The 25,275-nt window shown below is 44.0% G+C and overlaps 1 protein-coding gene across 2 annotated transcripts in view; it reads right to left on the bottom strand.

Moving 5' to 3' along the window:
• The window catches only part of OLFM2 (olfactomedin 2), a 66,980-nt gene that overhangs the window by 7,367 nt on the left and 34,338 nt on the right, over positions 1-25,275 (bottom strand). For both annotated transcript variants that reach the window (XM_033925264.1, XM_033925265.1), the window contains 4 exons: positions 21,588-21,737; positions 10,250-10,405; positions 4,897-5,116; positions 2,160-2,266 (listed from right to left, as the gene is read on the bottom strand). In XM_033925264.1, the coding sequence (XP_033781155.1) occupies positions 2,160-2,266; positions 4,897-5,116; positions 10,250-10,405; positions 21,588-21,737 (633 nt within the window). The remainder of the gene's footprint in view (positions 1-2,159; positions 2,267-4,896; positions 5,117-10,249; positions 10,406-21,587; positions 21,738-25,275) is intronic.

Here is a 25,275-nt window from a genome sequence, read left to right as displayed (position 1 = left end):
TTCGCTGGGAGGGTAGGAGCGCGATAGGGACCGGGCCAGCTGTGCACCCCCCCCCCCTAAGGCGGCACCCGGGATGGACCTCCCCCTCGCCCCCCTTGGTACGCTACTGCCCTGGGGAAACAGCCTGCAACAAGATCGCGCGATGCCAGAGATCTTTGCCTGCTTCGGCTGTTTCCTCCGCCGCGGTCCCGCCCCTCCTCTGACATCAGAGGAGGGGCAGGACCGTGGCGGAGGAAACAGTCGAAGCAGGCAAAGATCTCTGGCATCGCGATCTTGCTGCAGGCTGTTTCCAGACGCGACACCCGGCGCAGGGGGGGGTAACTGGACCGGACCGGGAGCACCCCCTCAGGGCTTGGTACCCGGGGCGGACCGCCCCCCCCCCCCCCCCCCCTTGGTACGCCACTGCAGTATTTAAATTTTTATATATGTTCTGACTGGTGATCAAAAAAATTTCCAGGATCTGTTGGGTATTTTGAAGATGCAACATTTTAATCAAATGTGTGGTCTGCAGAAGCTAGATTCTATGAGAGAGGAACCTGCAGCCATTGTTTTGAAGTGTAAGTGCTAGTCAAGCTTCTAGTGTGTGCAGAGAAATGATATTTACCATGAAATTAAGTTTATGTATTTAAAAAATTAGTTTGAGAAATGTATTGATCTGGGTTGTAATTTTTCAGAGACCTTACATTCAGTAACATCAATGTGCCTCTTTTTAAATTCTGGATTGTGCATGAGGCTGGTATAGGGTTACCATATGGCTCCAGAAAAAGGAGGATGGATTGAGGTATCCGGGTTTTCTTCTATTGCTTTCAATGGAAGTAAAGCCCAGATTGTCTCAGTCTGTCCTTCTTATGTCCATTGCTTTCAGTGGAAGTAAAATCCCAGAGCCATATGGTAACCCTGGCTGGTATAATGTCTGAAGACCAGTGTTTGGACTCTCTTACCCTGTTTTAGTAAGAATATTTATCATTCTTGTCTTTTGCAAAGTTTGGATACGAATAAAAAGCTGGTAATCTTTTTATTTTTTTTTTTTACACCTGCTCACAAAGGTCCTGATTCAGGAAATCTGTAACTGTGTTCATCTGTATTGACTTGGGAAGCAAAATGTCCCCCAGGCCAATTTTAACCTGCTGATCTTTTTTCACACTTCTGGTCTTTCCTTCTTCTCCCCTGAGGGCGGGCGGTGAAGATTAAGTTTCCAAAGCTATTTAATAACTTTGAAGGACTTTGCCTCCAAATTCTATTAGTTACTCAATTGATTTTGTTCTGGGAGGACACAGGCCAGGCGGCGTCTCCATTGACCTGGCCTCTCTAATGGGTTTTAGCAGATGCTTGGGCAGTAAATAGCCACCAAGGGGCTGGTTGTAGTGGTGGCATTCTCAATTATAGCATTTGACATGGATTTAGGAGGCCTTACGGGACGCGAGCTCGTATTCCACCTGTTGACAATTCCAAGTAGTCTCAAGATGCAGCCTTAGGGTCAGTGGCTCCCCTCCATCTTCCCTTTCCCCCCGTACCTTTTAAACTTCTCCCTTGCTCTTTGACATCATCTCCTAGGCGCAGGTTCCGGAAGTGACGTCGGAGACGCCGCCGATGCTGACGTGGGCAGCAAACCTCACGCTGGGGAAGGCAAGGCGGCACGCACGTGTGGCAAGGAGAGGAGGAGGGATGCCATGCACATAGGAAGACCGACCCACCGCTCGCCCCCATACCATGCCACTGCTTAGGGTGATTCTCTTTATCCCCTTCTGCCTCACCATTAAGACTCAGCTCTGTCCCTGGCTGTATGTGTGATCTCGGAATGAGTCACTTTACCTTCATATGCCTCAGTTCTAATCCCCGGCTCTGTCTCTAACTCTGTGTGAGTTCTTCTTTGTCTTCCTGTGCTTCGTTTCTAATCTCCAGCTGTGTGTGACTGTGGGCTAAGTGGCTTTATCCCCCCCCCCTTAAATATCAATACTTCAACTAAACAAATCGAAAACAATCAAACCTCCATAAGTGCTGCCTGGCTTTCGTTTCCATCCCAGGGGTGGCTGCGCGTCTTCTTTGATGGCATTTTACAGAGACTTGTGACTTTGCTTCCCTCACCCGTAATAGATTCTGATCATTTGTGATCTCCAATGGTTAAAGTAATGCGGTAGAGATCAGTTTAAAGCACTCACCCTGTTGTCAGAGCTTGGGGCCATCGAATCTGTCATCCAGGAGCCAAATCTAGAGCCCGAGGCACGTACTGTGATGGGGTTACTGACCCCGGTGAGCTTGCCGCAGCCTGTAATGGAAAGCAGGTAGTACAAAACACGGCTATCAGATTAATACATAACCTTTGGAAATTCGGTCATATCGTTCCCCCATTTTTGAAAGAAGCCCATTGGCTCCCGGTTAAACATCGTATCATATATAAATTACTATTAGTAACTTTCAAGGTTTCAACTACAGAAGAGCCACCATATCTTGTACGTTTGTCGAGTCCATACACATCTGCAAGACATTTCCGTTCTGCAAAAAAACGTCTTCTTACATTTCCATCATGCAGGGAAATAGTTCACGAGAATATAAGAGATGCAGTTTCTCTGTTAATGGTCCAAAGCTCTGGCACTCATTACCATTAACGCTTCGACTAATAACTTCTATTGATAAGATCAAAGTCAATTTGAAAACTTTTCTTCGATGTATATTGAATCATAATTTAGTATATAGCGCTGTTGGTATCAGTCAAAATAGAAAATAACCCATATGTACTTTTCCTCCCTCCCCGCTGCCAGAGGATGTGGTAAGAGTGGATAGCGTAGCTGGTTTTAAGAAACGTTTGGACAAGTTCCTGGAGGAAAAGTCCATAGTCTGTTATTGAGAAAGACATGGGGGAAGTCTCTGCTTGCCCTGGATTGGTAGCATGGGATGTTTCTACTCCTTGGGTTTTGGCCAGGTACTAGTGACCTGGATTGGCCACCATGAGAACGGGCTACTGGGCTTGATGGACCATTGGAAAATGACATATTCTTTCCCAAGGGACCCTCGGTCACGAGGGGGCACCCGCTCAAACTTAGAGGAGGGAAATTTAGTGGTGACACCAGGAAGTATTTCTTCACAGAAAGGGTGGTGGATCAGTGGAACAAACTTCCGGAGCAGGTGATCAGAGCCACCAGCGTGCTCGACTTTAAGAATAAATGGGACATCCACGTGGGATCCCTGCGAGGGTCGAGTTAAGGAGCTGGGTCATTAGCACTCGGGCTTAATGGGGTGGGTCAGTAGAGTGGGCAGACTTGGTGGGCTGTAGCCCTTTTCTGCCGTCATCTTTCTATGTTTCTATGTTTCTATTGGTCTGACCCAGTAAGGCTGTTCTTAGGTTCCTATGTTTTCTATATACATTTTGTAGTTTTTTCCTCCTTACCTTAATTTCATGTATTTTTAAAGTATTTTTTTATTGATTTAAAGAAAAAATGTTTTAGAATGTAAGCTGCCCTGAAATTACTCCCGAGGTGTGGGGTCGTAAATTTTTAATAAACTTGAAAGCGTTAGAAAGATGATTGGATCAAGTTGCTTTATTTCAGTATTTCTCCCCCCTTGCCAGTCAGGTTTCCAGGATATTCACAATGAATCTGCATGAAAGAAATTTGCATATAATGGAGGCAGTTATATTCATATGCAGTGTGGATATCCTGAAAACCTGACTGGCAAGGGGGGACTCCAGGACCGAGTTGAGAATCATGAAGAGAGCATGGTTTCTAGGAGGTATGGGTGCTGCCTTAAACTCAACAAGAGATCCATAAGAACATAACAGAAGAATATCCTTACTTTGTCAGGCCAATGGTTCTTCAAGCCCAGGAGCCCGTTCTCACTAGTACCTGGCCAAAACCCAAGGAGTTATATAAAGAAAACCAGACCAGGTTGCGATCTTGAATGCTGGAGAAAGGATACTTGTCCTCTACTTGGGCTGTAATCCTATGTATGTATGTATGAAGAAGACCAGCCCCCTCCATGCACTGTGACCCTGTGTGTTATGTAAAAATACTAGGAGGCATGTGATGAAGCTACTTACAATAAATAGGAGAAAATATTTTTTCACTCAACATGGAATTAAACTCTGGAATTTGTTGCCTGAGAATGTGGTGAAAGCAGTTAGCTTAGCAGGGTTTAAAAATAGTGCAGCTAACTTCCTAAAAGAGAAATCCATAAGCCATTATTAAGATGGACTTATTCCTAGGATAAGCAGCATAAAATCTGTTTTACTCCTTGGGATCTTGCCAGAAACTTGTGACATGGGTTGGCCACTGTTGGGAACAGGATACTGGGCTTGACGGACCTTTAGTCTGTCCCACTATTCCTCTTGTGCTCATAGCAGACTTTTTCTGCACCTGTGCTGCTCACGCCTGATAGTCTTGCAAAAACTCATCTGAAGACCTGAGTTTTTAATAGACTGTTGGGTCAGGGGATTGGGGAAGGGGACATATGTGTTTATCTTATATCAAACCAATGTGAGCGGACCCTCTAAAAACTGATGTACTTTTCAGAATACCCAGGTCCCCAGTACTGTTATGAAATTCCCTTCCACACAGATACACCCAACACACTTCATTCTATTAAAAACAAACCAGTCTACATTCTTCAGAAGATGAAAGCAATCCTTAAGAAGCTTCCTTCATCAATTTCACTAACGACTCTGTCCCCCTCCCACCTCCTAGAGTTATTTCACTTTGGCTTTAAATAGCTCTGATTCTCCAGAACTTGCAAAGAGAAAATCATGAACAGCCAGCCTTTCCATAAGCTAAGGGGCAGCCAGAGTGCGCAGGGGCTGAAAATACCAGCGGAGACTCCAGCCAAATGCAGAGAGGGGTGGGGCCCTGAGATTCCCCAGCACCCTTTGTCTCCCCTTAACCTATACACAGGTCAATTCTTTCTCACCTAGTTTTTGCATGCAGGCGTGCAACCTGGCCTCCAGAACCAGGACCCGATGCTGCAGCTCCTCGTAATCGTAGACTCCCATTTCCTCCTGGATGACTAGCAGGATGCCGGAGAGGTTCCTCACTTCCTCCTTCAGCTGGACGATCATCCTCGTGTCGGTTTTGTACTGCTCCAGCACGGGGATCAGTGGCAACAGCTCGTTCATTTTGTCTTTCAGCTCCTGAGAAACACCAGCGAAATGTTAGGGAGGTCCATGTCCTTTGAAACAATGCAGAGACTGCCATAGTTGGGGAAAAAAAGGCAGAAACCCTACAAAGATGTCTCGTATCGGGAAAAAAACGTAAAATCACTTATACACTTAAAAGGAGATGAGGGTACACTGCATGAAACCATCAGTTCTAGCCCGAAATGAAGGTGTTTACCCCTAAGCTCTTCTGGGCAGGCGGCCTATTTCAGTGTTCATATGACATGGTTTACTGTACTAACTTGCTGTATTTCTGCACTGCTAGATCCTGCAGAGGGAAAATGACTTCTGAAGTTTAGGCTGCATAAATCCAGTGCACCCTAGTGCTAAACTGGATGAAAATTGGTTCTCAGTTGGTGTGTGTGTGAGTACTGGAATAGCAGGGGGGGAACAGGACAGGAACGGGGTGCATTGGCAGAGATGTGTGCGTTATGCACTGGAGGAGCTGTGTGTGTCTTTGTGTGAAGGTCTCAGTGCCATAATGACAGAAGGTGCTGCAGGGCAGGGGGGGTGGGGGGGGGAATGAAGAGCAGGAGTTTGTGCTTAGCTCTGGTTTTTAATTCCTTTCTTTTCTGAGCTCTGGAAAACTGAACTAATTGCGTGAAAAAGTGCTGATGTGAGCTAGTGGCCGTGACCAGCAGGCAGGCTGAGTAATGACTCAGGTTCACCATCTGGCCTGGACCCTTCTGATGCCTCAGACTTGAATGTCTTTAATTAAATTGGTCCGAGACTTTCTGAGCAGACAGATTCTTCCAGAGAAAGATGTAATCAGCTGGGCCGCCACAAACTTTTCTTAATGGGAGACTTTTTGACACTGAAATTAGGTCATCTTCTTGTCCTGTAGGATGATTTAGATACAACCAAGTGCAATAAAATATATGGAAAATGAATCATAGCATATTTGTCTGTAATAAAAATATACTATATATCATAGTAAAGGTGCCTCTAGAACATGGACCAACTGGGCACCTGAGGCATTAATTGAAAGATCAAGGAGCCTCTGTGCCCTGAGGTCCACTCCCTAATAACGTATCTGAAAATGAGGGCACAGCAGCTCCAATATTCCTCCCCCAACACACAGAAAATGTCAGCGGACACTTACCGACCCCCCCACCCTTCAACATCTGCTCTTAAACCACACACATGCACACACACACATACAGGACTCGCCTACAACTCTGTGGATCAAAGATAAAGAAGCCCCATGTACCAATGTGGGTCAATGAGGATTGGAGCAGGAGAAAGCAACCCCCCCAACCACCACTGCAACTCCAAAAGCATTGAGGTCACCTCCAACCTCAATATGTAAAAGATAGCTCAAGACCTGAGTGTTGAATGAATGAGGTGAACCTTTGGAAGGAGCTGGTCCAGAGGTTCTGTCTTCCTGTCAGGTGATGAAGAGATAGGTACACGTCCTTTTCATTATAGGTAAGAAATTAGTGCCCCCTCTGAAAAGATTTTCTGTCCTTCATGGCTAAATCTTCCTAAGTATACAAGAAAAACTCTTCCATTTTTCATACAATTTGGGACACATTGAACCTCCACGTAGAAACTGATGCCAGTTAAAGGCCTTTGGTCCCATCCAGTCTACCCATCCATATCATCTGCTATCTCTTCCCCCCCTCCCCCCCAAGAGATTCCACTTGCCTATCCCATGCTTTCTTGAATTCAGATATAGACGGCTGAGGGAATATAGGATTGAAGTCTACAAAATCATGAATGGAGTAGAACGGGTACAAGCGGATCGATTTTTTGCTCCGTCAAAAATTACAAAGACTAGGGGACACCCAATGAAGTTACATGGAAATACTTGTAAAACCAATAGGAGGAAATTTTTTTTCACTCAGAGAATAGTTGAGCTCTGGAACGCGTTGCCAGAGGATGTGGTAAGGGTGGATAACGTACCTGGTTTTAAGAAAGGTTTGGACAAGTTCCTGGAGGAAAAGTCCATAGTCTGTTATTGAGAAAGACATGGGTGAAGCCACTGCTTGCCCTGGATCGGTAGCAAGGAGTGTTGCTACTCTTTGGGTTTTGGCCAGGTACTAGTGACCTGGATTGGCCACTGTGAGTATGGGCTACTGGGCTTGATGGACCATTGGTTCTTATGCCTTCATCTCTACCACCTCTACTGGGAGGTTATTCTATGTATCCACTACCCTTTTCATAAAATGGTATTTCCCTTCCACCTTCTCGTAGAGCTTGCATTAGTCAGTCCACCAGGGATGATGGTCAATTCTGAAGCCAGAAGGCAACCTGCTTTCTCAGCTACCTAACTTTGAACACACTGGGTGGGCACCTTTGCAACATTCCTTTGAGATCCTCTGAGGCTACTCTGGTGCCTTAATTGTGAATTGTTAAAAAAATAATCTGGATTCCCTCCTTCCACATTCAGGGATGTCTCCCTTTCGGTACCTAGATGGAGTCGAGCACAGCTCGATTCGTCTGCTCATTCTCCAAGACTGCATACAATTTCACAACTATCTAGCACTCACAGCTGGAAAAGTGATTAAGAAATGGGGGAGGGGCAGAGGGAAACCACTTTTGGAATTTTTCCTAACTATTTGGCTCGATTACCTGACTTCATACTGATAGCTCAATCTTCTCTCCTGCTGCTGCCTGGCTCTCAGACCCATACGAACCCTCTTCCTCCCTGCCCCCACTTAATTTACTGATATGCCCTAATTTGTTCCCCAGCTCCTACAGATGATGGCGGCACCTAAGATTCCATTAGCCCAGAGCGGTTGATATTTATTTGGTGTCATGTTGAATTTATTCTCTGTTGGCGTCCAGCCGAGGCTCTGCATTTCTTTTTACCAAAGGAACTGGCTAACGCAAGTGGTGTTCTTGGCTTGCTGTCATGCAGAGAGTAGGATGGTCTCGGGGGGGGGGGGGATCGCCTAGGCAGCACAATACTTCAGCATTTCTGCACTGCAAGGCTGTGTGCTCAAGCCCGACTTTCCGGGGCTGGTGACAGCAGGTGAATTTCAAGGAGCAGTGCACCCTTTCACAAGGTCGCAGCTGTTTCATGGTGGGTCCCGGCTCTTTTTGTGGTGGATGTAGTTCCAGGAGAATTACATCCTATCAAACACTCCTCTGCTTTTTATGGTGCACTGGGGGAATACGCCACCCTTCCTTATTTATGGCCCCTTTAAAAAATAGATTGCATCTGTATGCCATTTAGTCCTAGGGATTTCAGGTGCTGTATCCTTGTGCCCATCTCCCGAATCCTCCTGTCCTAGAAGCAGCAAGTTCTGTATCCCTGAATCGTCTTAAAATTTCTTACCCGCCTAACACCTAGACGGATTACAATTAAACATACCCAAAGGTAGTTCTGAAATGTTCTCGGCTTCCTTCCACATCTAAATCAATGGCATTTCTTTTGAGTCTTTCAGATATTCACATATCAAAACTACACAAACAGGCATCTGTTTGTGTCACTGACAGAACTTATTTCACTCAAACCCCAATTTATAACCCAATAAACACAATGACTCCATGACTTAAGATCCCTCAGAGTAATGGGGAATGGGTGTTTTGTCAAGGCTAAGCAAAGCATTTAACCTAGTTTGTTCTGCATGGTGCATGGTAATGGCTTCAAGCTCCTACATCTTAGTCAATCAGAGCTTCTTTTTTTTTTAAATATTCTACTGTCAGTAAAGGGGCTTTTACATTTGGCTCAGAGGGATTTGTTGCCCTTTATAGAGAGAGATCTTAAATACTCCTTTCGTTGGCTTGTGAATGCAATCTTGTTAAACTGTTCCTTGAAGTGAAATTAAATGAAAGAGGAGTCTAAAATGGAAACCGTCCTTGTCCCCGAGTTCAGCACCATGGACTTCAGGCCCCGGGCTCCAGCATTGCTAGGTGACACTAGCCACACTGAGAAATGCTAGGCCTGAGAGGCAGATACACAAAAATCTGGCACTGTAGATCTAAAGTGTCTTGTTTTAAGCTCAATCCAAACAGCATGCAAATTGCATGCATATTGGCTGCTAAAGAGGTCGGGACTTCCTGGGACATGCCCAAAAGAGCTGTGCAGTAGACAGAATTCTTGTGTGCATGTCTAGGGAACCCCAACTCTCCCACATAATCACCCCCCCCCCCCAGTGGTCCAGTGGACCACTGCCCTAGCCAATCCAACCCCACGGCCAAAAAAAGGAGATATCCCTGTTGGTTCAGTGGATCCCCCTCTCCCAACCCTCCCAAGCCCAAACACATTTTGATCCCTAGTGGGTCAGCCTCCCAAACCTCATTGCATCCACTCCTGCTCCGGGTTCCCCAATAGTGGGTGGGCCAGTCGTCTGACTGGTCAGGACCCAAGCTAAGCCCCCCCCCCTTTCCTCTCCTGTATCTTTTCTGAAGTTGCAGGAAAGAGTAGGTATACCTGCCTCCAGGTCAACCTATTCAAAATGGTGGCACCCTACTCTTGTCCAGTGCATCCTAAATTCTATATAAGATCTTAATTTTGCTTGAATTACTGCTTCAGGAAAAGTGCTTGGACCTGCTGTTTGTAAGGGAAATTATGTGCATAGTTTGGATTATTCAAACCTAAGAAATTATTTACCTTCCTCAGTCAAACCTCACCTCAAAAATACCTCCTAAACACCACGGGTGAAAATAGGCCAAACATGCATACATGCCTAAAGGGTGGGCAATAACTGGAGACCATTTCTGCAGATAAAACACTTTTTTTTTCCAAATATGCAAATTTGCTGAAGGTCACAGAGTGATAGCTCACAGATCTGAGATCTATCCATTGCAACATTACAGTCAATTGGTGTTATAATGAGAGTTCATCATCTTCCAAAGAAAACCAAAAACCCACCTGTTCGATACTTAATCTTCTTTACCCTCTCTTCTCTCCCTTTCCCTTCCTCCTCTCTCCCCTCCTCTCTCTCCCCTCTAACCTCTCTTTACAGTCGCCTTGAGCCTGTATAGGTATGAGCGACTCACAAATAGAAGATTACATTAGATTAGTTCACTTGAGATGCCTAACCAGCCTCAAGGTGTGTTTTTGGATTTTGTTTATGTTTAAGCCTACCTTACTGTATGTTTTTCATTTCACCTAGCAAACCTCAGCCGCCACGAGGTTACATTTCAAGTAAAATGTACCTGAAAACTCCGGGTGCTGATGGTTTTCTGGCTGTCAGTAGCTACCTTCAGTCTTGAGTCCAGCACCTTCATCAGCGACTCCGTGTTTCTCACATACTGCAGGTCCCGAAAAGTTCTCAGATCCAGCACCTCCATGGACTGTGAAATGTTCTGCACCTGAATGAGTCCAATTTCCAGGGCTTAAAACATGGTGACATCATTCTCCGATCTAGTCAGTTGTATTCTGCATGCTATAAAGAACCGCTGAGGGTTGCATCCATGCAGCTACAAGCCTTTACTCATTTATTTTCTTTTTATAATGCCCCTAGAACAACTGTTTAAGTTCATTTGATGGGGAGAACATTCCAAAGCTCTGTTATCAGGTTGTAAAAGCACTCCCCTGCATTTGAATACATTTTCATCATCAGTCAAATTAGGTATAGAGATACTCCATGCCTACCGCTAGCTCCATGGATCTTGAGGAGTCCCTCATGTAAATCTTTGTGAGACCTTCATAGGTTTACCGCAGTGTCATCTCCACCCTGCAGCAAGGCATTAAGGCCCTGATTCCGCATCTGCCACATGTCAATCGCCAGCACGTACTGCTTCAAGGAAATGTAGACCCAGAGTTTTACAGGTCTACATTTCCGGCAACTAGGGTCCTTACTGCATTGTGGCTAGTGTCACCTAGTGATGCTGGAGCCAGGTGGCACCCCCCTTAAACACGCCCGTTTCCAGGTTTTTTTTACATTGCTAGCCAATGCTTGGTGCCATGGACTTAGGCGCCATTCCTGGAAGCCATCTAGCATTGCCTAATTTTTTAATTGGTTTCTAATGGCACCACTTAGATCCAATTAAAACCCTTAAGTTAGTCACCTGTAGGCATGATCTAGGTCAGTGGTCCCCCACCCTGTCCTGGAGGACCACCAGTTCCAATCGGGTTTTCAGGATAGCATGAGAGAGATTTGCATATAATGGAAGTGAGAGGCATGCAAATCTGCTCCATGCATATTCATTAGGGCTATCCTGAAAACCTGACTGGCCTGGTGGTCCTCCAGGACAGGGTTGGGGACCACTGATCTTGGTGCCTGCCGAAGACTTAACTATCGGTGGCTTTTTGAGAATCCAAGCCTAAAAGACCAATGAAACGGTGGGGAATTATTTGTTTTACGCAAAGAGAGGTGGAGATACTGCTGAGATGAAAGGAGATACCTACTGCATAGACCAGGGCTGCCCAAGTCCGGTCCTCGAGATCTACTGGCAGGCCAGGTTTTCAGGATCTGCACCATGAATATGCATGAGAGAGATTTGCCTATCAAGAAGGCAGTGCAGGCCAATCTCTCTCATGCATATTCATGGTGGAGATCCTGAAAACCCAGCCTGCCAGTAGATCTCGAGGAATGGACTTGGGCAGCCCTGGCATAGACAATAGACAGAAATTCTGGAGAGTGAGACAGAAAGAAAGATTTTCTACCAGACCTTATATCTTGCAAAATATTGACAAGGATTCAATGTGGTTTACAATATAAATAGCCTCAAATTAGTTTTAACAACTATTCAAAAATAATTAGAGAAAAAAGATGTCTTTTTAGCAGTTTCCTGAAATAGTAATACAACTCAAGTTGACAGGTATGCAAATCTCTCTCATGCATATTCATTAGGGATATCTTGAAAACCTGACTGACTGGGGGTCCCCCAGGACAGGTTTGGGAACCACTGATATATACCATCTGCCAAGGCTGAATTAACAAAGACAGTCAGCCACACCAAAAAGAATTGCCGCTGCTGGGTCAGACCTGTGGTCCATCGTGCCCAGCAGTCCACTCATGCGGCGGCCCTTAGGTCAAAGACCAGTGCCCTAACTGAGACTAGCCCTACCTGCTGCGTACGTTCTGGTTCATCAGTTTTGACATCAGTATCGTGGGAAATTCCGGCATCGGGGAAGTCAGTTAAGAGACCATCTGCTTCCCAACAAGCGTCATGAGTCTCTACAGCAGTGGTTCCCAACCCTGTCCTGGAGGACCACCAGGCCAATCGGGTTTTTAGGCTAGCCCTAATGAATATGCATGGAGCAGATTTGCATGCCTCTCACTTCCATTATATGCAAATCTCTCTTATGCATATTCATTAGGGCTAGCCTGAAAACCCGATTGGCCTGGTGGTTCTCCAGGACAGGGTTGGGAACCACTGCTCTACAGCATTGAGTCAGTCGATGCAAACCAAACAATGACGCCACAGCTCCTTAGCTTTGCAGGTTGTCTCGTCTTCACAGTGTGCATCCCCATCGAGGTCACCCATACCGAGACAACCTGCTGCACTGTTGAGTCTATAGTACTGGTGCATACTTCATCTCAGTAAGTTAGAAGGAATGCTCTCCAGCATATCTAAGTAGCAGAATTTTTCTGAATTTTTTTTTTTTTTTTAACAAACCAGAGACTACTTCTGGAGTAATGATAGAAAATTCACTCCAGCATCTATCGACCTGGTATGCCTTCATCCATGTTATCATTTAAAACATCAAGCTCGATTCAATCTTCCATTTTGTGTGTAAATGACTCTCACACTAACGTAATTTTGGTTTGAGCATGCCAAACTTTCTGCAGCAGGTGGCTGTGTAACTGAACCAGCTAAAACATCTTTAGTTGATATTGTCACCCCTGTGCTGGTAAAAGAAACTCTGCAGTGGCCAAGAAACGGGGATGGAGGTCGCTTTAAGGTATATTTACTAAACTGGGTTAAGTGTTTATGTTGCTTCTGAGCAACAATGCCAAATAAAGGGTTAATAAAGATGAGAAATAAAAAAAAAAAAAAAGTAAACATGCAAATGGTACCCTGTTAAAGAATGAAGGGGTTCATGCATTGTTTAAACTGATAATGCATATTAGGTTCATTGTTGAATACCTAATGTAGAATTCTGGGGAATATTTTATAAATGGTGCCGAACCTTGGGCCCCAGTAGGTGTCCTACTGGTGCCTAAGTTAATTGAGAAATGCTGTTTAAAATGGTAAAATTAAAGTGCCTACCAGCACATAAATAAGGCACTGGAATTGTGCCTATGTAGGCACTTTGACGCTCAATGCCACTGGAAGTTTCTCACCTGCTTAGACCTAAGCAGTTTACAAAATATACTCATAAATAAATATAACACAAGTACATAATCAGACAGCACAATTCCAAGGTTCTCGTATTACATGGTTACGCAGTTGGCGAAGGCTTCCATAAGCACAATTCCAAGGTTCTCGTATTACATGGTTACGCAGTTGGTGAAGGCTTCCATAAGCACAATTCCAAGGTTCTCGTATTACATGGTTACGCAGTTGGTGAAGGCTTCCATAAGCACAATTCCAAGGTTCTCGTATTACATGGTTACGCAGTTGGTGAAGGCTTCCATAAGCACAATTCCAAGGTTCTCGTATTACATGGTTACGCAGTTGGCGAAGGCTTCCATAAGCACAATTCCAAGGTTCTCATATTACATGGTTACGCAGTTGGCGAAGGCTTCCATAAGCACAATTCCAAGGTTCTCGTATTACATGGTTACGCAGTTGGCGAAGGCTTCCATAAGCACAATTCCAAGGTTCTCGTATTACATGGTTACGCAGTTGGCGAAGGCTTCCATAAGCACAATTCCAAGGTTCTCGTATTACATGGTTACGCAGTTGGCGAAGGCTTCCATAAGCACAATTCCAAGGTTCTCGTATTACATGGTTACGCAGTTGGCGAAGGCTTCCATAAGCACAATTCCAAGGTTCTCGTATTACATGGTTACGCAGTTGGCGAAGGCTTCCATAAGCACAATTCCAAGGTTCTCGTATTACATGGTTACGCAGTTGGCGAAGGCTTCCATAAGCACAAATCCAAGGTTCTCGTATTACATGGTTACGCAGTTGGCGAAAGCTTCATAAACAAGGTTGTTTTTAAGTACCTTCTTGAATTTTTGCATATCCCATAAGTAATCTCAAGGATCCCTTCAAACTATTCCATAGAGATACCCCTGCTATTGATTACTGACGTTCTCGTGCTTTCATAATGAACACGAAATAATTCATTTGTGCATAGTCGCAGCGTTCCCTCAGATCTCAGAGACCTGGACGGCTGATATAATTTAATCACCTGTGCCAAATTAAAGGGGATTTTTTTGATGGATTACTATCTATGTAAGCGTGATTCATGCCATAGATTGGCATCAGAAATTTTGGCCTGGAAAACCCTGGCCTACATTTCCAGCGTCTAATGTTTCATGGAGGTGTGATTCTCTATAGGGTGCCAGTGCGTGATTGGCGCTTTTTAGGTGACCACCGATGTTGGTGCCCTATAGAGAATCCAGGCCTTTGTTTTATGAGATGGTGAGCAGGGGATGAGAAAGGGGTTGGACGTGCTCGCTGCAGTTAATTTGGATAACCATAATGCATGTTAGTTGTATAACTGGCGTCTTTGCAGATGTACTTAACTAGTTCTGCTTTAGTTACTGTAGTATTAACAGACATTAACATCATGGCTGACCTCTTCTAAATACTGATTATGCTTCTAAACCTTACAGTAGACATTTTGCATTTATCACAGCTGCTCTTGTGCTTTGGTTCTCGTCCTGGCACTGCATCAACCCTCTTGGATACAAGAACCGAAAAGTTTATCTCCTTGTGTCTAGGGTCATCCCATTATAATTTGCATATTAAGTGTAATTGATACAGCAGTAAAGTGTATTGGGATCCAGTCTGGATGAAAGGAACCAACTGAATCCAACTTCTTAACATCACAGTGCCTCTGAGCATGAAAAATTTAATTCCCTTTAGAGCCTTTATCATAGGAACTGAGCAGAATCAAAGTCTGGGGAAGAGTAAGTAATTCTCTAGTCTGCTTTAATAGACCAAGTGAATGATTTAAACCTCAGAAAGACTTGCTATGCACTTGGAGATCAGAACTCAATCTATTGAAGACCATAGGATGGGAGCAGACTTCTAGAAATACTTGTATGTTACCTTTGTTTGATTTTTTTGCGGATCAGGCATTGCCCACTTCGCATGGATTTTGGACTCTTGAGTTGTTAGGTCTTCATAGCAAAGGTGTTTTGATGGCGCAGTAGTTTTTCTAAGGTGGAGCTAAGCAGCAAAGAGGTGGTTGAGCGGTGGATGGCAGGATCTCTGTATTCACAATTTAACCATTCCAACCTGCTACTGGCCTACAAGTCCAGCTTTGAAGAGGGCTAAAATGGGGCCCCTCTAGAACAAAGTCTGGGGAGGGGGTGCTTTGGCTCCATATGCTGCGTGTTCACTTGTACACAGAAACCACGAGGTAGTGAAGAGCGGGGAAAGAGTGGGTTCCAATCTCGGCATCAAAAGCCAGGTAATAGTAAATTATTTGTGTTTCAAATGCAGCTCTGCCAGCTCCTTTAGCTCTGCTACTGAATTTTAATCATGTTGTGCTGAGAATGGCTGAGGAGGAAATAGCCTAAAGCTAGTGATAAAGGAGAGAAAGTTAATGTAACCACAGGGCCTATTCGGTTTATTTCATCTGCAGTTTGTTCTGTAAGTAAACAGGGAAGACAGCTGTTAGGGAGGGGAAAACAGGGACAATAACCAGCGATATAGGGACTGCTTAGGAGCAGGGAAAGGAGGGAGACAGGGGCAGCAGGAGAAAAGCATCAGCAATGAGAAGTGTTGCTGTACCTGACAGAATAAAAAGGAAAAAAAAAAAAACATGATTCCATCTGCTCATCCCGTTGATCAATTGTAACACTTTTTTTTTGCCAGACACAAATTTTAAGGGGGTCAGGAATCGGTTGAGGAGGCGAGACCTCTGTAGGAAGGGGAGTGAGGTATCCAGCAGAGGAGGTGAGACCTGTGTTCTCCCACACAGTTGATGTCCATCTCAACCATGTCTGCAACCAGAGCACTGGCATCACTGTTCAGAATATACATTCTCTGTTTTCTTGACTGTGGCTAGGTGTTCTGGATACAAATATCTCTACTTGCTTTTCAGGGGAGGGCAGTATGAAAGAGATGATAGAGGCAGCACCCAAAGTTATCTCTTTGTTTTTTTGGGTTTTTTTCCTAAGCAGTTGTGGCTTTGTGCTTAGACTGAAGAAAGCTGCCCTCTTTGAAAGATTGCATTCCCATTATATTTGTTTTTTTGTTTGGAAGTCTCTGAAACTGCCAATTCATTGGTAGGGAGTAACCCCGTTTGCGGCTGTGTGTTAAATAATCAGATGTTTTTCTGAAGAAGCGGTGCTCTCTGTACTCTGAGTTGCCGCTGCCTTTCACTTCGTGGACAATGCAGCCAAATTTAGCCTTCCTAAATCACACAGAATGAGCCTTCGAAAAAGACGGCTTTTAATTTTAAACTGCAGCTTGAAAAGAGCTACCCTCTCAAACAACCTACCACTCAGCTCCATGGTTCAGCTTCGGTCTGCAAGAGAGAAATATCAGTTTCATGCTGAAGTGCCTCTTGTTACTAAAATTACATCCTGACAGCCCTTTTCAAGTTATTACTGAGCAGCTGGGCACTGCCCAGTAAATAACAGTCTTAGTTAAAAAATGAATAAGTCTAGGGTAGCTTCTCAGTTAGGTTTGCCACTGGTCCTTCTTCCTAATTTCATGGTATCCATATTGTTGTTCTGTTATTGATCAGAGAGCACCTTTAAAGCCACAGCTCATACATTTAATTTGAAACAATAAGGGAACATGTTTCAGCACCATGGATAGCTCTGTCTTGGATCTTCCCACAGTCACCTGGTCCACTTTTAACTGAATTAATAGTTAGTCAGTGTATCAACACTAAGGATAGCTCTGCTTAGGATCTGCCCTAGTGACTAGGTCCACTTTCAGAGTGAAATAATAGGAAGCTAATGTTTCAGTACCATGTATAGCTCTGCTTGAAACCTGTCTGCAGTAACCAGTTCCAAAGGGGATGTGATTTCATATAACACCTCCTTGGTTTACATATTACATACCTGGGGCACTGGAGGTTTAAGTGACTTGCCCAAAGTCACCAGAAGCTGCAATGGGAATAGGACAGTCCCCCAAGTTTTCAGGTCTCTGAATTCCACTCAACTCCACAATGTCGGCATTTCAGCACCATGGATAGCTCTGCATAGGCAGCCAGCATTTCAGCACCATGGATAGATCCTGCTTTCTGCCAGGTCCCTCTCCTCCTAACACAGCAGCCTGTGAGTCTACCCACACCCTAAAGTAGTGTGGGGATTTCAACCCCATCATGGAGGAACCCTTAACTGATCTGGTCTTCAGGATTATAATGAATATGCATGAAATAGCTTTGCATATGCTGCATTGTAGGATAATCTCTCCATATTCAGGTCTTCCTACAGCCACTCCATCCCCATTTCTCTGAGACCTGCAGGTGGATTCTCTATTGAAACAAACATTTAACAGCTTTGTACCTTTGAAATGAAATGTAAATCATCTTTAAACCGCAGTGGGAATATTTCCAATTGTGGCTGGGATGTGGAGATCGCCTTTGAATTAAGGACATTTGTACTTCTATTCACTAATTTTTGTTATTAAAAGATAGACTGGCAGAGTCAACTTCATGCAAATGACATCAGGCTTCATTTCTGTGTGTCAGAATAAAGATCCTCTGGGTATCTTGCCTCATCTGCAAATTTGTTGTCCTTCGAGACTGTTTGTAAATCAGTCTGTTCCTGCTTTTAAATAGGAGAGAGATAGCATGAGGATGGATCTAATGAAGCTTGAGGAATGATCTGGAGTGGGGAAGCTAAGGTTTAGTGCTTAAAAAACAATGCAAATTCATACATTTGGGGCTGCAAAAACCTCAAGAGAACTGTGCAGTGTAGAAGTACTTCTGCGTATGAAAGAACTGGATTGGGGGGGAGGGGGGATCATTTCTGATGACCTTAAGGTGGTGAAAAAGGCTATGACAAAAGCCCAAAGGATATTTGAGTGAATACGCATAGGGAGAAGAATGGCCATCAGGTAAAAGGAGGTGATAGTGCCTCTCTTTAAGTCTCTGGTCAGACCTCATTTGGAGAGTTGTGTGCAGTTCTAGATACCACATTTATAGCTGACAGCCCAATGTAAATGATTTCTATGTTAGAAAATAATGTCTTAGCTTAAATTATTCAAATGTAAAGTGGAAGGAAATCTCAGAAACCTGCTCGGAACTTAATAGTTCAAGGGATATATCCAAGACTTAAAGGTTCGATTTCAATCATGGATTCTTAAAAAAACCTCTTATGTGAATGAATGTGTTTAAAAAAAAAAATAGTGTTAAATTCAAACCAGTGTCAAGTCTCCCTCCCTTTCATATAAATAAATTTTATGTATGACTTGTTTCTGAGCATCATTTTCCTCTTTACATTAGAATAATTTAAGCTAAGACACTCTATTTTCTAACCCAGAAATCATTTGCATCAAGCTGTCAGCTATCATTGGGTTTCTACAATCTTTTTTTGATTTATAAAAGGGTCATTATAGCCATATACAATATTGTGATATCTTGGATAAACGGAGGGTATTGTATTCATAAATATTGTGTTTAATTCTGGTCATGTAATATATACCCATAAGTATGTCGCCAGTGAAACTCTAGTATCTGTGGCCGAAGGATATGGCAAAAGTTGGGTCATGGACACAAAAGGTGTTGTAATATCGGCTCCATGAACTGTCCAAGCTTCTTGTTGTTTTGAGTCTAATAGATATCGTTTCTATGACCCAGAACAACTGAAGGCTTTTCTTGAAAATAAGCGAAAAGTTCAGGCCCGGATGTGGGTACGAGGGGAGATAATGGAAACTAGTTTTCCAATTAGAAGTGTGAAGATATGCTGATGAGATGCCTGTTACATCATTGAGACATTTCCTCCTCTTTTTTTTTTTGAGAACCAAATTTCCTATTATCTTTCTGCTCTTAAATAGTGGACTTAAAGGGAGTTCGTTGCTATTTAATTTGTCTAACAGTGTATTCTGTGAAATTTGTTAGTTATTGATATTGCTGTATGATTTCCATTTCCTAATGCATGTACGTGCCACACCTTGAAAAAGATATATAAAGGATGGAGTCGGTCCAGAGGAAGGCTACTAAAATGGTGCGTGGTCTTTGACATAAGGCGTATGGGGACAGACTTAAAGATATCAATCTGTATACTTTGTAGGAAAGGCGGGAGAGGGGAGATATGATAGACGTCTAAATACCTACGTGGCATAAATGCGTAGGAGTCGAGTCACTTTAAGTTGAAAGGAAGCTATGGGATGAGAGGGCATAGGATGAAGTTAAGGGGTGATAGTCTCCGGAGTAATCTAAGGAAATACTTTTTTACAGAAAGAGTGGTAGATGCATGGAACAGTCTCCCGGAAGAGGTGTTGGAGAGTGTCTGAATTCAAGAGGACCTGGGATAGTCACGTGGGATCTATCAGAGAGAAAGAGATAATGGTTACTGCAGATGGACAGACTAGATGGATCATTTGGCTTTTATCTGCCATCATGTTTCTATGTATATGTTCAATTAAAATTGAATTATTATTATTATTTTTTTTTTTTAAAGCTCCTTTTTGCTCCTTCTGATCTAATTTCATACCATATTTCTTTAAAGGTTCATGTTTGGCTTTAGCCTGAGACACTGGTTTTCTAGAGCCCTCCAAAGCCTGACCACTGCCACATAAGGATTTCTTCATAGAATTGGTAGCAGACCACGTCTCCCAGACACTTGGCCTTGATGCAAACCCCTGAAGCACTTGACTTGACCTTGGATTAATACTAGGGCAGTCCTTCAGGCCCTCCTACTCACCTGTTCTTATGTTAACCTATTGGCATTCAGCAGTATGAACAAAGATCATTCACTTCCCACTCAACAGGTTAAGAAGTCACGATGGTGGGATTTTCAACTCTGGAGCATAGTCCTATCAGTCCCTCAGGGATGGTACGCCAGCACTAAGCACTGCTTCCAGAGCTGCACCTCAGAGTTCATGTAGCTGTTAAGTGTTGCATGAGAGAGCCAAGATGTAGCTGGGATTTCTGAAAGATCTGGGTGGTGGCGTTACACCTACCATAGCTTTTGTGAGCTCTGCTGGAGCTCAAAACTGCATCACCCCTTTCCAGATTGTTCCAATAATAACATTTGAAAAATCTACTCTGCGTGTGCTTTAAGAAAGCAAATTATGAATTTGAACAACAAAGAGAGAAATTAGTTTGTGCGTTATCTCCTGCTGAGGGGAAATGGATTGCAGGGATCAGGATGTGTTCTAATCTGTAACTGGTTAACTGTTGTGGGGGTTTGATTGGTTGTTTTAAAAAAAAATATATTTAAGGTACCAGAAAAGCTTTGGCCCCTGCTTCCACTTCACCCAGCTTCAGTTTATAAAGATTATATCTTACCACTGTTCCAACCTCAATGACATGTGCTTTCACCCAGCTCCCTCTCTGCCCTTCACTAGGGAAACAGATAAATGGAATAGTATTATTTTTGTAAGTAGCTTTTTGCTCAAATCCTTGCTTGCAGGAAAAATGCACTGCTTAGCCTTGGCTTGCAGGAAAAGCTATCTACCTTGTAACTGGGAGCTTGGCCTGTTTGTTTAAAACCAAATTGCTCTGCAGGAAGCCACCCAAATGGGCCATTAATGTATGCTGGACTGGGCACCGACGAAATTAATCGGATATTTTTCTATCTGTTCCCCAGAGTGATGAATGGCTGCTCTAGCGCTCCCCCAATCCATCACCCTCTGCAGAAGTGACGCACTCATTCTCTCCCCTCCTCCCCCCCCCCTCCGCTCCAGGGAGCTCACCGCAGACCAAGGGAGTGAGAGATGAAAATCCTTTACCTTGTATTTTTTGGGTGGTGTGTTTTCAGCGCTTGTGGTGGGGCTGGAGGGTAATCTCCCTTATAAGGACAATTCCCCCATAGAAGAAAATCTTTGCAGGGCTCAGCATAACCATCCTAATGGAAATAATCCTTGTATTCCATGTAACAACCCCCCCCCCCCCCAATATAAGAACATCTTCACACAGTCCCCAGCACATCCCTCTCTGTAACAGGAGCATGGTGAGGTTTGGAACCCAGAGCTCCTGCCTGTCTGGGCTTCATATCATTTCTATTTCTGAGAGAGAGCAGCTCTGTTCTGTCTCTTTTCGGTGATTTTCTCTCTGTCTCTGAGGATCTTATCCCTGAGTCACTTTTTTTTTCTCTCCTTGCTCCTCTGTTTGAGTCTTCTCAGGAAACCTCTTCCCATCTGTGTTTCCTCTTCATTTTAGCTCTTGTTCCCTACAACCTGTCTGGGGTGCAGTTAAGTTGAATGACATTAGATAATGGTGGCATATATCGCCCCAGCATCCCACCTCCTCCATATTTTCCTTTATACGACCTGGACCCCACATCAGACCCCCCCCCCTCACCTTTTCCAGAAGCTGCCGGAGCTGCCGGCTCCGAGGATCTCGAGAGCATGTGCTCTGCGCCGGGGCCACCACTGTGCAAATGCACTTGCCATCGGGGGCCTGTGCTGAGGTATAGATCTGCCAGCCGTCCTCGGGTCCAGGGAAGAGGGTCTGTAAGGAGGACAAAAGAAGGGAGGGGGGTCAGTAAAGTCTTGCCACTCGGGGAAGCCCACCCTCAGCCCAAATCACAGGGCCCTTGGAAACCTTGATAGTCAAAGCTCCTCTCTGGCATTCCTCATGGAAGTGTCATGCCTTGCTCCTTTTGCATCAAGCTCTCCTCAGGGAGCCATCACTTGTACATTCTATCTCCTCTTGTCCTCCCCCCCCAACACAGGCATATGTACAAATCTCCAGGGGGTGACTGTGTAATATCTAGTGACTGTTTTTAATCAGCATCTATGAGCCTGGGTTAAAACATTAATGAGGAGAGGGTTATTTTTTTGGGGGGAGAGAGCTGCAACCTCCTCAGGTTTTCCCCCTCCCACTGTATCACTGCATAAGAGGATAATTACCCCCCTCCCCCAACCACCACTTCCAGACTGCATCACTGCCTTTTCCTTAAGGTCTGCAATTTATTATGGTTGTAATATGCAGATTTATGGCATATTTGGAAATTGGGAACTCGCAGAAGGAGCCCAGGGAGAGCTTCAGTTGCCAACTCTTCAGAAGTTCTGGTAGTGCTAAATGCAACATGGATGATTCTCTCTATATCTAGTGAAGGAGCTTGGGGGGGGGGGGGTGCTCAGGTACCCACTGCATCCATGGAGCTGTGTCGGCGTGGGATAGAGTCCCAGCCATACCTAATTCTGATCTTTGGACAGGATAAAAGAAGGTTCCATTCAAATACCCAGTACTACCTATTAAATGCCCCCCCCAAAAAACAACCTGTTTTCTATACAAAGACAAATACAAGACCAGGGGGAGGGCAGCGATGCACAATGATGGAGGGAAATCAAACTATGACAGGTATCGAGCCTGCCTCGACACAGACATAGAGGGCAGAGGGTAAGCTCAAAGGGAAGAGAGGACCGAAGATCGAAGGGATGAAGTAGACCATTCAGTTCTTATCTGCAGGCCATTGCTGTTATGAGGCCGAGATTACACAGAGACAGAGCCGGGGATTAGAACTCAGGCTTGATGAGATAAAGCGGCTCATCCCTAAAGTCAGTTGGTCGTACCAAACAGGAGTCACCTCCACGGGTCGATGCAAGCAAACAGTGGGGATGTCCAAAGAAGACAGGTGGACCAATATATTTCTAAGTTCTGCTTTTATTCAATAACTCTTTATACCAACAAACCCAAAACAGAAAAATAAGTGAATTAAATTTGTAGAAAACATTTTCAAAATAAGAGGCGACGGAGATCTCAATCTAATTGCTCAAAATAATTGAACAACTCTGCCCAGGAACCCCTGTTAAGGTAAGTTGTTGGTTCTCATTTTCCCAAACGGGTAATAAGTAGAACATCCCAGGACGTCTAATCAATATATATGTTCAAAATTCAAGCAAAAAGTTGCTAATGGCCAAAGGCAACTTTTTTTCTGTCTGAATTTTGAATTGAACATTTTGAATATATATTGATTAGACGCCATTTGAGTCTACGGAGAAATCATTACTTTGATTTTTTGCACTCATACACTGAAGGGTCCTGGGATGTTCTACTTATTACCCGTTTGGGAAAATGAGAACCAACAACTTGCCTAAAAAGGGGTTCCTCGGCAGAGTTGTTCAGACTGAGGACCCTCTACACACATTTAAGATTGGATGTTATATTATTTTGAGCAATTATATTGAGATCTCCGTAGTTTCTTATTCAATAACTGGACATGTACACGTTTTGGCTGCAACAGCCTGCATCAGGAGTCTTATTAGCAGAAGCACTGATAAGGATGGACACATGAATGGCTTGGCCCATTTAGCACGAAAAAAGTGTGAGCGCTCAGCCTCAATAAAAAGAAAACCAAATCTCAGTGTTCGCAGGTCATACACAGAATGGCAGTGACAGAGCCAGGGATTAGACCTGAGGTACAGGGTGATGAAGTGACTCTCCCTGAACACACGGAGATAGTGACGGAGCTAGGAATTAAGAACTGAGGTACAGAGAGAGAAAGTGACTCACCGTGAAGTCACACAGTAGTGTCTAATGTCCATCTTGCCTTACAGTACCAGAACATTTTGGCTGTTCCTCCCTCGTCCTGGAGTCTGGCTTCTTCAACAAGGTCAACAAACTTTCATTATGGAAATTAATCACTTTTTCAACTGAGCGATGGGTTTTCTGCATGCGTGCATGGCCACTTTCTAGCCAGAAACCATTTGTCAAGTGACACTTTTCCTGCTCCTCTCCCAGCAGAGGAAGTGCAGGGAAAACCGATGCCATGAACTGAGCACTTCCAGATGGCTTCAGCAAACTCGCACACCTTTCCAGATGACTACTGGGGTCGTATGCATCCTGGAAGTGGCTGCCCAAGTCTTTCCAATGTCATACAATGCAGTCATGCAACAAATACTTAGGATCTGATATTTAAGGATCAGTCATACATCTGGCATTGGTTTATTTTTCAAAAAAATCCTGCAATATTTTGCAGGTAATTCTGTAACGCAGCACCCGGTATGAGTCTGTTCTATAAAGGAACATAGGTTCTGATTTTTCTGGAATAAGTGGCAGGGAAGAGGTTACAGACGGTAATGACAGGGGTAAAGGGCTGGATGGATTACAACAGGTTAAAATTGAGTGCCCAGTAAATAAAGGTTGTGTTTTAGAAGGAAACAAGGGAACAATATTCCAGACTCAGTTGAACTCTTAGGTACATCCATAGTGATTTCAACTGAGGTTAAGTATACGGGTGTCCTTGTGGATTCCTGCCTGACTTCTAGAGGGCATGTTCAAGTTATGGCCCGAAAAATATTTTTTAAAGTTGCGTCTTGCACTGAGTGCTTTGCAGGTTGCACAAAATTAGATTTTCTGGATGCTTTTCGAACTGGGGAAGCATGAACATGTGCAGGCACTAATTTTAAATAAGGTGGATTATTGTAACGCATCATTTTTGGGGGGTTGTGAAGGTGAGATCGTTGCAGTTACTTCTGAATTCTGCAGCACGGTTGATTACTGGTGCATCAAATAGCTCATATAACACCGATTCTTAAACGACTCCATTGGTTACCGATTCAACATAGAGTGCAATACAAAGCATTGTCAATAGTTCATCAGGCAGTGTTTTGAAATCTTATCGCCCATGAAGAACTTTGAGATCTGAAACTAGCATGCAGTTAAATCTCAACAAGAGCAGGTCAATTGTACTTTCAAGGATTGGCGATGCGATGGTGTTGGTGGGGTGTGTGTGAAGCTTTGGAATACTCTGGCTGGAACCTTGCGCTTATGTACATTCGGGTTAGGCTTTAAGAAACTGTGTAACAGACCCATTTGTCAACGCATTTGTGATGGGGTTTGACTGAGGTTGAGAAGTGGAGCTTATGGTAGGTCAAGGACTTGGTTTGTGTACTCTTGATGTTTTGTTATGTAGGATCTGCTTTTATAATTATTTTGTCGGTATAGTCAAATTCATGTATGTTTCTCATGTGGACCACACAGGCTATGTGTGGTACATAAATGTTTTAAATAAATAATACTGTATAAAATTGGCTTAAATAGG

This window comes from Geotrypetes seraphini, chromosome 16 (assembly GCF_902459505.1).
Source record: "Geotrypetes seraphini chromosome 16, aGeoSer1.1, whole genome shotgun sequence".
NCBI lineage: Eukaryota > Metazoa > Chordata > Amphibia > Gymnophiona > Dermophiidae > Geotrypetes > Geotrypetes seraphini.
This window is presented reverse-complemented; position numbering and strand designations above follow the sequence as displayed.